Source organism: Puma concolor, chromosome B1, assembly GCF_028749965.1.
Source record: "Puma concolor isolate L17-30 chromosome B1, mPumCon1.1.hap2, whole genome shotgun sequence".
Lineage (NCBI taxonomy): Eukaryota > Metazoa > Chordata > Mammalia > Carnivora > Felidae > Puma > Puma concolor.
The window spans coordinates 154,844,649-154,864,143 of NC_141670.1; the positions used below are offsets into that span (position 1 = coordinate 154,844,649).

General features: G+C 33.6%; 1 protein-coding gene across 2 annotated transcripts in view; it reads left to right on the forward strand.

Moving 5' to 3' along the window:
- Positions 1 to 1,029: 1,029 nt before the first annotated feature.
- The window catches only part of TECRL (trans-2,3-enoyl-CoA reductase like), a 124,988-nt gene continuing 106,522 nt past the window's right edge, over positions 1,030 to 19,495 (forward strand). The window contains exon 1 of one of the 2 annotated variants that reach the window (XM_086704935.1): positions 1,030 to 1,376. In XM_086704935.1, the coding sequence (XP_086561061.1) occupies positions 1,143 to 1,376 (234 nt within the window). In that variant the 5' untranslated portion in view covers positions 1,030 to 1,142. The remainder of the gene's footprint in view (positions 1,377 to 19,495) is intronic. The other variant, XM_086704934.1, reaches the window with a different exon arrangement.

Below are 19,495 nucleotides of genomic sequence, written 5' to 3' on the forward strand. Positions count from 1 at the left end.
ATTTTGTTTAATTATAACAGTAAATATTAGCCATATATATATATATATATATATATATATATATATATACACACACACACATATATATTCACTTCTCTATAATTCTGGCCACTTGATTCTTCATGTCTTCATTGTAAATAACATCTCAGAATATTTTCCTGTAATATCCCCTTGATACAGTGACAATATATTTTGGATATTTTTCAGTTGTTTCTTCACCAGATATATAGGTATCGAAGTGCTTTGAGTCTTTTCAACAAACCCCTTTTTCCAGGTTGTTTAACATTCTTCATTGTTTATAATGATAGTATTTGAATTTGTCATAACTTAGTGCTGTGGTAAATGTAATGTTTAGTATTAATTTTTTATATAAATTCAAAGATTTGCCAATAACATATAATGTTTAGAAATGTTAAAATGAGATTTACTTATTTTTCCTTAAGTTATAAAATTGCTTTCTACGTATTCCAATCTCATGGATGATGTTCCATCTTTCTATTCCCTGTACAGTGAAGAATTCATCCTTTTTGTAACATATATATGTTTATTTGTATATATAATTTATATTATATTATATTGTGCTATATAACATTTAATATTTATATATTAAATATATATTTATATATTTATATTTATTTATATCTATTTAAAACATGCCACAAATCTTTCTCTTAAGCAACACTTATAAAAAATTTTGTTATGTAATTATGTACTAGGTGTTTTTTAATTTATCTATAAGATATCCCTATGCTAATTTTAAATACATCTAAATGTGAATGTGTCAGTAATAATATATTTGTTTGAGGTGCATGCAGAATTCAGAGATAAAAACTCTATTCTTTTCTTGCTTTGGAATTTCAGATACTAGTGGCCATATTAAGAAGCAGAGATAAAAGGAGAAAGCAAGAAATAATTGGAATGCTGGTAAAGTAATCCTCTACACTGCAGCAATTTACAATAGTGTGTTATATATAGAAATAGATCAGTCATTGTTTTCAAGCCTGCTAAATAAAACTGAACTCTTGGAATGGCATGGCACTTGACCTTTCCTGGTTTCACCCACAGTATTTAAACTGGTGCAAAGGGAACACACTGGCAAGTGTCTTCTGTTGACATGACAGATTCTCCTGGTAATTCACACAATGTTCAAAAGGCACAAGTCCCTTGCTTCAGAACGCAAGAGAGAAATATTTTCCCGAGGAGCTACACGGTCCATCCTGAAGAATGACTTGAGAAACTTCCACTGTTTGTCGCATTTTGTGCTCTCAGCGGGCCCTCTAAAATCTATTCCAGTAGTTAAACATTCAAAAACTACGCACTTTGAGATTGAAGTACTTGATGCTCAAACAAGAAAGCAGATATGTATTGTGGATAAGGTAAGTTATATTTGTTCACTTAAATTTCTCTTATCTGCACCAAAGATTATTGGTCACTTGATTAAATGCTGACGAAGTTGTATCAAAACATAGTCCTGGCTTTTAACGTTAGTTTTATGATGAGTAGGATAGATACTTCATATACTATTTCAGTGGAAGATATTCATAGTCAGTTTAAATAGTAGCTAATTATTATGTCTGTTTTTTCTGTTAAGGTGGACCATTGTGGAGAGGTAAAATTTCCAATGCTCAGCTTCTCAGCCTTCACAACAAAATTTCCCTAGGTTTTTCTCTCTGTATACTTCATTACGTATTCAAATTATCATAGAGTTTATTAGTGTTCACAGAAAATGGCAAGCAAAAGGCGACAAACTTACTAAAAATGATATTTAGCATATATGATACAGTCTAGTCATTTAAAAATTATTTAGAATTCATTGTCTTGAAAAATGAACATCTCGCTTTTTATGGAAAGTTTACTTATTTCAAAATTACAGTGTTTAAATTCCTTAAAAAAGTCTCGCTTAATATGTTAAACATTTTTATATTCACGTCAAAGATGTTTCATTCAGAAAAGATAAAATATATACTTCCTGGGTTAGAAAATTAACACATAAATATACGTGTACATCATGGATATACGTATGTATATACAATATTTCATCCATTGTCTGTTTTTCATTGGCTTGAAAGGTCACTAGTAGTTTAATTTATTGAGAAAGATTGACATTTTTTACAACAATATATTTTCATTTATTTTGCTATACAGACATGTCAAATAAGTTTTTTTCTATTGTTCTAAAAATAAAATTCAGTCACTGATTCCATTTAACTATACTCTAGCTATTTTTCTGGATAAGAGGGAGAGACAAAACTGTTCCTGCTTTTAATTGCAGAAGATCATACGTACTTTCTCACTTAGTAATTGTAAATCTATGACCAACCTATTAGCTAGTAACAGTAACTTTTATTTACATATGGAAATAAAAGATAAAGAACTTTACAAGTTCATAAAGTTCATAAGTGGAATGCAAGAGATTCAAAACTATTTGTATAGAATTCCAAATCACATTATTTTTCAATACTACCACTAGAGTCATATATAAATGAATATATATTGTGGTAATAGAATTTTAACATAAATTTCATGCATGTTGTAATTTACTTCTATTTTAATACCTCAATAAGGTTTTTGGGTTTTTTTATATCATACAAGACTAAGACAAAACAAAACAAAAAATCACCCAGAGGTTACTGATGTTTGTATTATTTCACTCTTAAAAATTTAAAACTCATCAGAAAAATACAATTAAATTAAAGGAAAGAAGGTAGTGAATAGATACTGAATTGGTCAAGGATTTTCAAAGATCAAGATTCTAAAATGAGACTGGCTTTTGTGTCCTTTCTGACTTGTGTCTAAACCTTGATGCAAAATCCATCTCAGAGTAATGAGAAACCGCTAATGGGCTGCTAATTATTTTTTCCCATATATTTAAATTTTGATATTGAGATTGTATTTGAAGGTAAGACATGGGGGTTTACATTTTCAATTATTAATTAAATTGTGAAAGAAATTAAGCATGCAGAAAGCCAATATTCTTTAGAGACAAAGATTTGGTTTAGGAATTTTGGTTTAAAGGCAGACAGTCTCTCTGCTGTCATGTTATCCCTCCTTTGTGGTATATTCAATAAACTATCTCCTTTAAAAAGAAAAGGAATTTTGGTATAGAAATTTTGCTTACATTTCAGTAATTCTTGTAATTGCACTACCAGTAGCAAACCTTTAGGGAAACTCAGTAGGCCACATTAGGGGATTATTTCTGGATTCCTCACCAGCCTTTATTGCACAATTAACACCAGATGATGTGGAAGTTAAAACATCCAAGTCTTTGACTTGTCAGTAAAACTGGATTTTGTTTTGTCTTGTTTTAGTTTGGTAGCTTGATAAATTGTCCCAACAATGCAAGACATTTAAAAGAAAAAAATTCTGGATTAATTCACATTTTTTTGCTTCATGATTCCTAAAAGTTCAAATTTATAAATATGAGAAAGACTGATTTTGTTTATTGTTCAGGATACTGTTTTGCCTAGACAAAGTAACAGCTATCTTAGCAGTAAGGTCATGGTAAGTGCCTTTCATTGTACTTGGCTCTACTCAACATACTAAATAAGTATTGCTTATGACAGTGCCTATCTTTCGGTAAGCACTGTGTTACAAAGCAGTAAAAGTTAAAAGTCATGGACGTTGGAATTAAATATATCTGGACCAAATCCCTGCTGCATCAATCATATTTATCAAGGTGCAGAAAACTCTGACATGCTGATCACCAGGACCCTTATTTAGAAAATAGGTTAATAAAATCTGTATGTAAGCTTGGAATGAAAACTAAAAATAATATATGTAACATATTTGTCATGATGCCTTGAACACAATATATAAACTAATATATATATATATATATATATATATATATATATATATATATATTAGTTTTAATAATCATTTGGAGAGATAAATTTAATGTGTATAAATGTAAAAGAAAAAATAAGTGATGAACCTTGTGATACTGGCAGAGTTTAAATTTGACTCCTTGATAATTGCCCATTGACATGATTTCTTATAATGCATAGATTAGATATAAATATTCAAATAGTTTGAGCAGAATATATGTATTTTAGTAATATATGCTGACCTCTAGTAGAAAGTTAGTTTTCATCTAGGTACTATAATTTAAACTTCGATATAGACAATGTATCTACTAAAGATATTCATGAAACAAAAACATCAAAAGAATTCCTGGGATTAAAGAAAATATACTGAGTCATATTCTTTTACTTAATATCACATACACATGTACATGCACCCACACATACACACACACACACATTCATGCATAGACACATGCCTGCATGCACACACACACCCCCAAATGCAAAAACCTCTTGCCTTCACTATCTTCTCCAGCTTCTGCTTTATTTCTATGATTACTTTCATCCTCTTCATATTGTCTATCCACATTTCTCTTTTCATTCGATCCTAAAACTACTCCATTTAGGCATTTGCCTCCATACCTTTTCAGTTTGATTTTGCCACAGCAAAAATTCCTTGCTAAAATCCAAAGGTCAATTCTAATGCTTTATCTTAGCGTATCAGCAACATTTGCCACTGATAGGCACTTCTTCCTCTTTTGCTATATGAGTTCAGGATAATAGACATATTTAAAAAAAAACAAACTTATTTCATTGCTTCTCCATTTTCTCTTGCTGCTTCTTCATCATCTGACTTACTAGGTGTGGACTGTCACCAACTCAGTCATTGAAACTTCTCCCAATATTTACTCATTTACCTTTTTGAAGTCCCATAGCTTCAAATATTATCTATTGATGACTTATATATTATATGTAACTGTAGCTTATCTTTTTCTCCTCAACTGTCAATCCATTTATCTATGTATGCATACATCTCTGTATGTATCTCTATCTATCATCTATCTATCTATCTATCTATCTATCTATCTATCTATCTATCATCTATCTATCTATATTTACCTATGCATCTATCTATGTATCTAGTTATGTATCTACCCACCCATGTATCTGGATGCTTACTAGGAATCTCAAACTTAGTATATCTAAAATTGAACACGTGGTCTTACCTCAAAATTTTATCACAGAGTTTCCGAAGTCAATAAGTGGCAACTGCATCCTTCGAATACCTCAAGTCAAACACTTAGAGGCATCATAACTCATATCTTAATCTCATACCCCACATATAATCCATCGTCTCAGTGATACTTTCAAATATATCCAAACTGACAAATTTTCACCACCTCTACTGCTAGCGCTCCTAAATCTTTCCTGTTTCTGTTCTTAGCACTTTCAGTATATTCCTTACATAGTAACTAGAGCTATCAGGTCAGATCATAACATTTGCTTCATAAAACTAGTCAGTGTCTTATTTGGGTCCACTTAATTGTCACTTTTTCTTTGGGAGAATTTGCTGACTACTTATTTAAAGTGGTAAAATCTGCCAATATTCTCTATTACCCTATCCTGTTCTATTTCTTTACTACAAGTTATTACCATTTAATATACTGTTTATTTTCCCTTTTTTTCATTTTGTTTATTATTTGGCCTACCCTGTTATTCCACCTTTGCAAAATCAGGGATCTGGTTTTGTTTTGTTATCATTCCTGTATCTGCAACATTTAGAACAAAGATAAGTGTTTAACCAAAATGTATTGAATAAATTATACCTGTTCAAAAGTTTCATGGATTTCACAATGCACTCATATTTAGCAGTGATAGTTTTGGGGTGAAAGAGTAGGATATTTGAAAATACTTTTTACTATTCTCTAAATCAAAATATCATTAAAATAAATATAAATATATTCACAGAGAAAGACATTTGATTAAACCATTTCACTAAATGCCCAAATTCTTCTGGGTTTTCTCCCGAGAAAGATGTATAGAATTTAACTTTGTATTAGTGTATAATTTACTGACCATCATATTCTGATTATAAAAAGCTAATAAGGTTTTTATAAGGCAGACAATACAGATGGGGCTATTTTTTAACTAATTTATTTATATCCCATATGTAAGTAAAATAATATGACTAACGTAGGATGAAAAGATGGAGAGCTGGTAGCTGAATTAAAATGTAAATACCATGCTTGTTTTTATTGGAACATAAAAAATATATAAAAATAATTTTTAAAACTTTAACAATGAGTTATTTTCAGTTGCTCACTATCCTTGTCTCACTTCTATTTTGTAAAATGTCAAAAGCTTATCTAGTGATATATTGATGGTTCAAGAGCACAGCAAGAACTTTAAAAGCTAGGATTGATAAATGTTCCCAATATCATCCCATACTTTTCTCTTTAATCTTTTCTCCAAGGAACTTGACCTCAAGAGCCCTCTTTCTCCTATTATTTTATTTGCTTTATGTCAAAACTCTAAAAAGCATTTTAAAAACTACTTATAGGAGTGCACTTGTTGTGATGAGCACTGGGTGATGTATGGATTGTTGAATCACTATATTGTGCACCTGAAACTAATAGAACACTGTATGTATGTAAAAAAAAAAAGACTGTATAAATAAAAGAAAGCACTCAGTAATTCTCCAATCCTTCTAATGATAAAAATATCAGTTTTAACCAGAAAATAGTAGAGAGAATTATAGGGTAGATAGACTAACTAAAAACTTCACTTTTGATATTCTAGTTAGAAATTTTGAAAATACTTAATTTCTAATATTGCCATTTTTAATACTTTACCTTGGATGGCATGCATCTTAGCAAATATTTGTCTCCATTCATTTGAAAAATGAGAATGGCATCTGTCTTAAAATATCGTCATGGCAGCTTTCACAATTTCATGTGTATAGAAATGACAAGATCTTTTTCTTCCACTCCTCTCCTTCTTCCTCTCCCTTCTCTTTCTTCATCCTCTTTCCTCCTCTATCCTTCCCCTCTTCCTTCCATCCTTGTCCCCGTTTTCTTTCCTTCCACCTCAGTCCCCTTCCTCCCATTTCTTCTTAGAGCATGTTATAATTGAAAGGGTATGAGCTTTGAATTCACATAGAATAGAATTTTAATATGAATCTGATTGACTTTACCTTTCCTTGGACATAATCCAATATCTCTGCCCTTTATTATAATTTTCCGTAAAAGGATTTAGGTATTGTTATCCATCCATTTATAAAGTAAGAACGGTGGTACAGAGATTTGAAATGAAGAACTTAGTGTGTATTAGAATCAAGCTTTGAACTGGCCAATATTTGTTCTGGGCTTTGCTCTTAACTGCCATACACTACCACCTGACATATACTAACGACTTTCATTAGCCCAAATTCTCACATTCTGTTTTCATTTCATGACTGGGACAGGACATCTGACTTCCCATACAGACAATATGTTTCAAGACAGAAATGCTATTTTCTTTTCTTTTTTCATTTATGGTTTCTCTCTCTCTCTCTCTCTCTCTCTCTCTCTCCTTCTCTCTCTCTCTCCTTTCTCTCTCCCCCTCTCCTTTCTCTCTCTCTCTCTCTCTCTCTTTTTTCTTTCCCCTATGCTCATCTGTTTTGTTAGAGGTGCTATTTTTGAAGGATGTCTACTTCCCTTCCATTTGATACAAAAGAAAGTTCCAAAGTATTCTTCAGTTTTTTTATATACAGACATAAAATAACATTAATTAACATTCAAACCTAGAAATTAAAAATACCTTTGAAGTCTCTATAATAATAAATGAAGCAACAAACATGCACAAAGTGTTTATATCATTAAAAATTAAGAAATTAAAATGGATTATTCCTCCACAAAGAGGGGATTAATGTAGTCATTTTCTGTGAGTCCTGAAGAGCCTCAATGCCTACTCCTCTCTTTGCATACACTTCAGAATTCCATAATACAACATGCACGTCTTATTTCATAGAATCAGTGTATTTGATATTAATATATTTTAAATCATCTGCCCTTAGATTTCCCTCAGAAAAAGTAGTCCTACCATATTGAACAAATGCATACTGTCATGAGAAGAAATGTAGTGTAGAGGTTTATGCTCAGAAGTCAGACATACTTGTGTCTGCAGCTGAGCTTTGCAAATTATTAATATTTTATCATCTTAACATGTTACCTAACTACTCTGACTCTTGCTTTTCCATGTAAGGTAAATATCAAATCAAAATACAGTAAATATCTATCTTCCATGAGTATCTAGGACTTTTATATTTGTGAAATGTGCAAAATATACCACCATGTACCACATTATTGGTTTTCTGTAAATTAAAGCTGTATTTTAGATAATGGCAGTATGTAAGTAATATTATTATTCCATTGGCACAGGAAAATAATTGAATTAATACTTTTTGGCTGTGACTATGACAATTTAGTCATTATATAGTAACAAATATAAACTATTATGTGTATTCCTTTAAATTATGTCTACATTTTTCCATTTTCTAAATATATCACCATGTAAGAAAACCATTTTTGTTTATGGGCAAGCTATAAAGAAGATGTCATTTTATCTTCTGTAAAATACGAGATGCAATGACACTCTTTTTAGAAGGTCAACATAGATGAATAAGTTTTAGAGGATGCATCTTGAAAGAAAAGAGTTGAAATTTACCAGATTCAGCGTTTCTCCAGCTCTATGTTTTGCCATCTTATAGTGACCATTTATTAACTCAATAGATATCTGTTAAGATATTTGTCTAGTTTTCTATTATATGTTTGAGATAATGCATTAACTCAAACAGATGCAATTCCTGTTCTCATAGATTCTATACTCTCCGGTGGAAGCCAAACACTGTACAAGTAATTTTAAGTGCAAAGATACCTACACAGTGGGGGGGGGGGGGGATGGTAGTTTGGGATAGTAAACAAAGGGAGATAATCTGTGAAACAGCAGAATCTCCTTGGAGAAATTATGTTAATATGTGGCCCAGACAGTGGATAAGATGGAAGAGAAATAGGGGGATATGACAGATAAAGGAGGTAGAAAGAACAAGACTTGTTTGGTTGTGAAGAATGAAGGTTAGGGAGGATGCAAGTATGATGTTGAATTGCTGTTTAAACTACTGGGATCCTAAGAACAGTATAAGTTATTAAATCCTTTATGTGTTTTGTTTATTTGTTTGCTTGCTTTTCTTTCTTTTTCAAGTTTTTACTTGGATTCTAGTTAGTTAACATACAGTCTGATATTAGTTTCAGGTTTAGCCTTGTTTGCTTTCTTATTTTTGGTGCAGACAAGTACAGAGGCAGGTAGGAAACAAGTACTCAGTTTTGCTCATTTTAAGTTAGAGATCTCCGTGAAATACCCAAGAAGAAATAACTAGTAGGCATTTGGGTGTGAAGATGTAGGACTCAGGAGAGTGGTCATGATTCAATATGTTGACTTGGGAATTAGAAATGTGTAGGTGATCTTTGAAGCCATTACAGTATAGAAGAGAAAACTTCAAAAGAACAATATAATGAATAAAGGAAAGAACCAACTATAGAGGCCTGAGGAATTCCAATATGTAAAGATGTTAAGTAAATGGAGGTTTGAAAAGGAAACTAAGAGAAGTTTCCAGAAGGACAGCAGAAAGGTAACTGTTTCATCACAGAAGCCTAAGACAGAATATTTGAGTGAGAAGGGAAAGATCAGTAGATGTGACTAAAAAGCACAAAGAAATACAATAAGTATCCCTTGAATTAAGTGGTATAATGCTCATGTTTAGTTTAATTAGATTGCTTTAGGTACAGTGATTTGGGGGGAAACCCAGTCTAGAATGGGGATGACAGTCAATGGGTAACAAGAAATTTGACTTTCCTAGAAAAGCGTTCTTTTATAGGCAGCAAAAGTCTTGAAAAACTTAAGTGTTTCAAACTCTTCATTCTTCAACTCTATGTTAACTCCTATGTAGTCCAATTCACATACTTTGGGTTACTGTTTACCCCTTCTTTATTACTCCATTTTTCATCAATCTATACTACTCACCAATCCCAAAATAATATTGTAATTTCCATTCCTTGAGTTTGGGTAAAATTTGATCCCTCTGCCTAGAGTATTCTGTTACAATCTTCTGTCTAATTCACAACCATTCCTCATGATCAAACTGAAATGGCAACTTCTTTGTGTGCCACTTATGATCTATAAGCAGATGTGTTATTTGTCCCAGAAACAGTTGATTGAAATTTCCACTATAGAAGTTATATAGTCTAGTCATTGGAAATGAGCATTTGTAAGCTATCTTGACAACTTGAAAGAGTAATTTTGTGTTTGTTCAAACAAATAATTTTTTAAATGAAAATTATAAATAGTTCATCAGTATTTCATTTTTCTAGCAATTTATTTTCATTGTATTTTACAAATGTATCATAGAATTTTTTTAAGAAGTGATGTTTTATCCTACATAGTTGGGAAGCATTGAACTAGAGGACATGGGAATGACCTAAATGCTATTATACAATAAATATGCTTTGGATGCAAAATTAGTACATGTCATATCGAGGCTCCTCTTGGATTTTGTTCTAAAAGTGTAGGTTCTTTACAGGTAAGATAAAATAATAATGCTCAAATATTTGCATTGTAAATATAGAAGAAAAATTATAGCTGAAATGACATGCTTTTAGATCAGTGAAAGTGAATAATATGGGAGTTTAACACAAATTATATACTAAGGTGGCTAGGGAAACGATACTTTACCATCTGATAGAGGTTTAAGCATGAGGATGAGAAATAAAGCTAAAGTGACTGGAAGGAGGCACCCAAAAGGATTTTATTTATATATTTATATATAATTGTATTTATATAACGATTGTTATATATATATATATATAATATATATATATATAACAATCGTTATATAATTGTATTTATATAACGATTGTTTTATATATTATATATATATATATATATATATATATATATATAACAATCAATTAGCAAAGGTGGGCTAGAAAGAACATCCCAGGAAGAATTAACATACTAAAAGTATTACAATCTCAGATTTCAAGGTATACTACATAGCTGCGGCAGTCAAAACAGTAAGGCAATGGCACAAACATAAACACAGATCAATGGAACAGAACAGAGATCCCAGAAATAAGCCTATGACAAAGGAGGCAAGAATGTACAATGAGGAAAAGACAGTCTCTTCAATAAATGGTTTTGGAAAACTGAACAGCTGCGTGCAGATTAATGAAACTGGACCACTTTCTCACACCATACACAGGAACAAACTCAAAATGGATTGAAGACCTGAATGTAAGACCTGAAAACATAAAACTCTTAGAAGAAAACATAAACAGTAAACTCTTGGACATTGGCCTTACCAATGTTTTTTTTTTGGATCTGTCTGCTCAGGCAAGGAAAACAATTAGGACTATACCAAACTAAAAAGCTTTGGCAACTGCCAGAGTCCAGCTCCAGCAGGTCCAGGGGTTCCCGAAGGAAGAACGACGTCGGTGAAAATAAAACAAAACTAAAATAAAAAACTAGAAAATAAAAAACTAAAACTAGAATAAAAATGGACACAGACAACAGCAGTGTGTTGAACTGGCCGACTTATTGTAGTAAACGTGACATTATATATGCTGGTGATTTCCTTGTAACATATGTCATCTATGTTTTTCTAACATTACCTAATTTTGAAAATGTTCCTATGTGTGAACAACCTTTAAGAAATAACATGGCGATTTTCCCCTAACTTTCCCGCATACCCTTTAATTATAGATTCATTTCTTGCATTATTCTATTATGCATCTGTGTTTATCTATAATCTACAAAGCATTTGCTTTGCTGTTCTTGTGAAAGGACCTCCATTTCTCAACACCTCAAGTGGAACAGTTACAGGGACATGACCTCCCAACCACACGGGGCCAGAAGAACAATGTGTTTGCCTCGGTCCGAGGTGCCAGGAAGGGGCTGAAAAGGCCTTAGAAACCCATGCCTCATCCATTCTCAGAGACACAATGCACCTAGGAACCAATGAACCGTTCTGTACCTTAACCGACTAGGTTCAGTCATCATCTGAAATGCCTCCGGGGGGCCAGGTGGGGCTATGGGTTGAAGTCACCTGTGCCCAGAGATACACTCAGTTGCCTGCCGGAGTGAGGCTTTCAAATCCTTATGTCTCTCCTTTGTTGGCCTCCTTTGCTGGCAAACGCATGAGGCTATCCTTCCTGTAAGTAGAGGAGTCTCCATAGGGGATGGCAAGGGCTAAACGTAAGGCTGCACAATTTCTTGCGGAACCTTATTTTCTTCCCTAGTGGTTCTTTTCCCAGAGGGCCTGTCGAGGGCAATTCCCCAACAGACAATACCCCAGGTTGTTTTAAGGCCGAATTACCTAAAAGCGGGAGTGCAAGAAGCTTCCGTGTCGGTGGGCCACCTTGCAGTCACCAATCCGTCCACAGCCCGGGCTTTGCCACTCAGGCTGGGATAGCTCGGCTTCCAGCAGGCAACAAAACAAAAAGGCAACTTACTGAACGAAAGAAGATATATATAAATGATATATCAAAGAAAGGGTTAATATTCAAATACATAAAGAACTCCTACAATTCAATAACATAAAGCAAATAATCTGATTAAAATTGGTCAGAAGATCTTTTTCTCCCAAAGGAGCCATACAAATAGCCAACAAACACATGAAAATACGTTCAGCATCACTAATCATCAGAGAAATGAAAATCAAAATCACAATAAGGTATCACCTCAAACCAGTCAGAATGGTCAGTATCAAAAGGACAAGAAATAAGAAATGTTGGTGAGGATATGGAAAACGGGAAACCCTCATGCATTATTTGTGGGAATTTAAATTGGTGCACCCACTGTAGAAAGTAGAAATACCACAGGATCCAGTAATTCTGCTATGGGGTATCTATCCAAAGAAAACAAAACACTAATTCACAAAAACATATGATGTCCTATGTTTATTGTAGCATTATTTACAATAGCCAAGATCAGGAAGTGTCCATGAATAGATGAATGGATAAGGATGTTGTATACACACATACACACAGACACACACACACACACACACACACACACACACACACTGTAATAGTACTCAGCCATGAAAAAGAATGAAATCTTGGCATTTGCTGCAACAAGGATGAAGCTAGAGGGTATTATGCTGAGTGAAATAAGTGAGACAAAGATAAATGCCATGTGATTTCATTTATGAGAGGAATCTAAAAACAAAACAAAAGAAACAGAAACAGACTCATAAATTCAGAGAACAAATGTGGTTGTCACAGGGTAGGGGGATGGGCAAAACAGGTAAAGCAGATTACGATGTACAAACGTCTAGTTGTAAAATAAATAAGTCATAGGAATTAAAAGTACAGCATAGGAAATATAGTTAATAACATTATAGTATGTATGGTGACAGATAGTATTGATGCTTATTATGGTAATCATTTCATAATATATATAAATTGTCCAAATACTATGTTGTAAACCAGAAACTAAGATATATATTGTATGTCAACTATACTTCAACTTATACATACATTACAAAACAATAGCATGAATGGTGTACAAAGAGCAACCCAGGAAGAAGAATTAGCATATTAAAGGCAAAGAAGCAGAACAGTAACAATAAGCCTTCTGGCCTACTGTAATTAAGTTCGTGATGTGATGTTGCAGAATGGAACAAACTGAGAATAGATAGTGTGGTTAGGACTGATGGTAGAGTCCCAGATGACTGCCTAGCATCTGGACTTTTTCTTTTCTTTCAGATCAGGGGGTAGTATTTGCCATTCAGCAAATTAAATCTGGTAACAATATGGAAGATAGAATGGGCAGTAGAGAGTCTGAAGACAGACAGGTCCGTAAAACTGAGAAGCAAATCTCTTTTTAAGTTTATTTATTTAGAGGGAAAGAGAGAGAGGTATGAACAAGCGAGCAGGGGAAGGTCAGAGAGGGAGAGAAAAAAAATCCCAAGCAGGTCCTGTGCTGTCAGCCCAGAGCCCAACATGTATGCTGGGTACCAGGAACCATGAGATTATGACCTGAGCCGAAATCAGGAGGAGTTGGTCACTTAACGAACTGAGCCACCCAGGTGCCCCAAGAAGTAAATCTTTTGGGGAACTTACTCAGGACTGCCACATTTGGGAGGCAATGTAGTACCAAGGGCTCTGCTTAGGTTTTGAGGGTACTCAGCCACTCCTCACACTTAACCAGCTTGTGACTTTGGGTGATGTCCTTATTTTCTTTTCCCTTAAATTTTATTGTGAGTTATCTCACTGGGGTCATCTGAACAAATACCATTGTCTCTAGGTTTTTCCGTAAGGAAATATCTATGGCACAGAGCCTTGAATAAGTAGAACATTGCTAAACAAATTGAAATCTACAAATGTAATAATAACATAAAATTTGGGGGAACCTGGGTGACTCAGTTGGTTAAGCGTTGGACTCTTGATTTTGGCTTAGGTCATGACCACGGTTCGTGAGTTTGAGCCCCACATGGGGCTTCAAGCTAACAGCACAGAATCTACCTGGGATTCTCTCCCTCTCTCTCTGCCCCTCCTCTGCTCACTCTCTGTCTCTCTCTCTCAAAATAAATAAATAAACTTAAATTTTTTTTAAATAATAATCTAAAAATGTTTCACATCATTTAAGTATGTTAAAAGCTACAAAATAAAGGAAGGTTTAACAAAATTTTCAAAATGTAATAAAAGTATTGAAGTTATTTTTTTTCTTTTGGTATGTGTATATAACTCATATTTGGAGAGTAAGTAAAATAATTCAAATAAAATATAAATTAAAGGACACATCTTTAGGACACCATGGAAACTTTAAGAAATATATATATATATATATACACACATTTATTTCTAATTTAAACTTTACTGGACAACACCCTTTTTGTAACAAAGCAGAATAATTATGCAATAAATATACTGTAGCTCCTATCAAATGTGGTTACAGTCCATGTAGGTTAGAAAAATGTACATATCTGGTACATTAGAATTGAATGTTGTATTAAAGGTAAAAGGAATATGATACTACATTACTATTTCATTTCAGTTAAGTTTGGTTTAACAGGGATTTTGCTGTTTGAACTTGTAATGAATCAAGGCAATTTTCTGTATATAAACATGCTATGAATTTGTCAAATTAACCCATGGCAACCCATGGGTGCCAGATGGTGAGCCAAGGTTCAATAACAGACCACAAGAGGTATGAAAATAGAGAAGTCTATCACCCACAGTTCTGGAGTAAGTATCTACAGGCTTCAAGGAGCCACATGGGGAGGTGAGGGAAGACAGGGTACAGAGAAAGACAGGACCTAAGGCATATGCCTTTAATAGGGTCTGTGAGTAGAGTGCTAGGGGGTTCCTGGACTAAGGCCAAATTAGCCAATCCAAACCAAAAGAGGGGGATTTTGGTAAGCCCCAAGGAAGCCATATCTTAGGGGCACATAAAGAGAAGCCATTGGGAAACAGGGGAAACCGTTGGTCCGGAGGGCTGCCGTAAAGTCATATCAGAGTGCATATTTACTTAGGACTATGAGGGCTGCTATCCTGGGCAGGTCCTTGTCTGAGGGGCTAATGTCAGGTTAAGGTCACTGTAGGCTGTTTGGTCAAACAAAACAGACGGCAGAACAGCAATATCATGAAGTAGCTTAGCTAAACTCTTGATAAAACCTGCAGATGAACATAGTGTATTAGTTCTTACGAAGTTCACGATGAAGGAATTCTTAGTCTTTTCATGATCTAACAGTTCAAACAAACAAAAAAAATAAAGATTATGCTTACATAATGTGTTTCTGGGAAATAATTTTGGTTTGGTATTCGGTATGCTTCTCTTTGATTTTTTTTAAAGAAATTATATTTTAGGCATGTACCTTGTCCAGATTAACATTTTACTGTTACTTTTGAGTAGCCTGATAAAGAGCTATTAAAATCATCACATATCTCGTTGCTGTGATCTTAACGTTACTTAAGTGTAACATATTTTTCATCACTCTTTTTATAGGCCTTCCTGCTCAGAATTATCTAGTAACAACCCTCTTTCTTGTACTATTACTCATAACATTAGTATTTAACAAATGAGCGGTAATTTAAGGCAACATTGAGAAATAAACATTCCACTTTTTGTTTTGTTTTTTAATTATCTAAAGGCTTCAGGGAAAGAAGTCTGAAGGTGCAATATCACAGATAGTGAAAACTGATACTGATATCATATAAAGCCTTTTAATATCCTCACAACACAAATTTGTGGGCACACATTTTTGCTTCTTAACAACACAGAATATAGCTGTGATGAAATTTATATTTTTGCTAGAATCAGTGCAATGACAGAATGTATAAATTCCATGCAGTCCCAAATTATATTATAAAAAGTCAGTAATCTTAGATTTATGTATGTTTATAGATTTATGTATGTGTCTTACCTTCTGCTGTGAAAACTATGCTGTTCGCTTGGCTACATGATCAGAGCTCAAAGGTTTGGAGAGGCAACCATTGTTTGAAGGTGATAGTACTCTTAAACTGTGTTCAATTGATCATTACATTCCTATAAGAATATCTTGCAAGGACATTATCCTAGAATATCATCTGCCTTTCTCTTCCCTCCCTCCTTCTTTCCTTCCTTCCTTCCTTCCTTCCTTCCTTCCTTCCTTCCTTCCTTCCTTCCTTCCTTCCTTCCTTCCTGTTTTTGTTGTTTTTCATATACGTTGAGGAATATCAATCTTCCACTGTAATGAACCCTAGGAACACCAGCTTGAAAAACAAATCAAACCAAACAAAACATGTGTCTTCCTCTTCAGACATCCGCTATAATTTGATGGATAATGACATGTAAATAGTCCAACACAAGATAATATAATACGAGCCAAAACAGAGGAATGAACAAGGTGCTGACTGAGTCCAAGGGGATGATGTTCTTTTTTACTGCAGATTGAGAGAGGCTTTAGAAACCTCCTCCAATTATAAACAGACCTGGCACACTGACGGATCATCCTGAGGATATCTCTAACAGTAAAGGGCAATCTCCTAAAGTAGAAATTATCTCTTCTAAATGCCTTATATCCTCAGCTTTTCAGGCTTTAACAGAAGGCATATGGCTATAGAGACACCTCTAGAGAATTTAAGAAGGAAGGCAAAGATGAATACTCTACTCACTTAACAGTTTTCAAATGTGCAAACTTTTCGGGTTTTGTAACATTAGTATGTTATATTTTATTAGTGGATTTTTAAACTGACAGTCATCAAATAATTTCCAATCCCCAGTGATCTACTGGGATTCAACTAAGTAACCTGAACCCACCGGTCACCACATAAAGCCTATGAATGTCACACTCATTTATTTTCCTATAAGAAGTTAGTTCCCTTTTAGAAAGATTTATTGTAAACTGCCTACCACATCTACATAGAATATTTTATTTGAGAACTGATCTTACTCTTAAGTCAAGAATGTTGTACCTCTGCCTTCTTATAAACTCATCATTTTAACATCATTTTGTGTGAGGTGTAAATTATCATCTGTCTTTTTTCTTACTGCAGTTTAACTTTTCTTATCACACATTTTCACTGCTTCCAAAATAAACATTTAATATTACTTCCTGTTTGGGTGGTTCTGACTTTGCAATTACTGGTTATTTGATTTCTTAAAAATAAAAATGTAATGTAATTATTCATTTCTTTTAGGAAAACATATGATGAATTATTGGCTATGCAACTGAGTTTGTCGATACTGGTCTGTGCACCTTTGAATAATATTTTATTATCTGCTTCTCATTAACTTTATTTAATAAAATCCATTTATAACCTGAACTTAATTTCATAAGGACTTTAACATAGAATCCTGAGACACTCAGATGAATGCTACTTCTTTGGAACAGATAGGAACATTCCAAAAAGCTTTCACTCTAAAATTCCTGAGAAACTGATTTTGCCTTAAGTTCTATTTCATGCAGAATTCTTTTAACTAGACATTATAAGAAGAACACAAACAGCAAGAACAGCCACAAACATTGAGCTCTTGAGTATAAAAAATAAAATCTGCTTCATTTCAAAATGGGAAGAACAAATCAGGTGGGTTTTCTTTTTACAACTATAAAAAATAGATCCATAAATGTACTTATTTGTTTTTACTTTCAATCAGCATTTCTGGCATTACCCCGACATACTGTCTTTGTAGGCCTTTGTTGGTAATAGAATTCCTATGACTTAATGGCCCACGTATGTCATAATTTAAGTATGTAGGTACAATTTCACTAAAATTCCTAATTTTTTAGGCTATTTCTTTTTGATTGTGCTGTAATAGACAGAAACCTGGACTAACCACTTAGCTTTGCTTCTGCACACAATGACATGATACCCCTTCTGCCAGATTACATCTTTTCTAATTACCCACATCATCCACCATCACATTCATCCTAAGAGGAAGGACCAACACGTGGAGTCCTATCATACATAATGCATGGGTGATGGAATGTGCTATTTTTTCAGATGCACCCCTGCTGTTGCCTCATGGTTATTCATTTGGGAGACTGAAGACACCACACTCAGCAAGTGATTGCAAGATGATCGAAGTGTCTCTATCAGTAGAGAATTCCTGTGCGGAGCTAATTATTTAATGAGCTGACAGTGAAAGTTTCGCCTTAACACAGTTTATCATTCTGCTTCAATTCTCTGAAATTTCTCCCTATTTGTACTACATTCAAGTAATCAGTAAAATCATTTTATTCTATACATAATATATCCCCTCTCTGAACTTTACCATCCTACTTCAAATCGTCATCGCTTCTAACATATAGACTGATCTACAGATACACAATATATGATACACAATATAAGTAGCAAAACAGTAAATATAGTATACTTTGTATCACCTGTAATTATAGCCCATACATGTTCCACAGTATCACCAGATACTGAGTTTGGAATTTGTTATTATAGATGAAATCATTTTATTTTTGCATTATCATTTTGTCACCTAGAGTCTGTTAAATTTACAGAAACCAGATCGATTCTTCTAAGAGTTACATCATGTCACTCCTCTGATGAAAACCCTCCAACAGCTACATATATCACTCGGAAGAAAATCCAAGCTACTCTTCCATATTCTAAAAGGTTATTCATTATCTTCCCACTCTCATCTCTCTCTCTGGTCATGCCTTTAACCAAGCTGCCCCTAACTCACTCTGCTCCAAACACATTGGCCTACTTGCTGTTTCTCAAATAATCTTGATATAGTGATCCCTCAGGGTCTGTGTCTTTGATGTTACCTCTGTCTGAAAGAATCTTCTTCCATCTATCTGCATAGTTTGCTTTGTAGCTTAAGCCTTTGCTCATAACTTTACCTCCCTATCAGAATCATGTTTCTTCTTTCCATCATTCTGATCTCTTACCTCTTTTATGTTTTTTTCTTAGAACTTATCACCCTCAATGTATGACATATGTATTTCTTAATTGTCTGTCTCATTTCTTGAAAATTGGTTACAATTAAATATTAGTTCAGTGTGTGCCATTATGCCATAGTATTTTAGAAAGTATATTCAGGTGTAAGACTGCATACATTTAACCCCTGCGTACATTTAATGTTTGCTTCTTATTGGCTGTGTGACAGGACACAGATCTCTTTTTCTTAATTTTTTTAATGCTTACTTATTTTTGAGA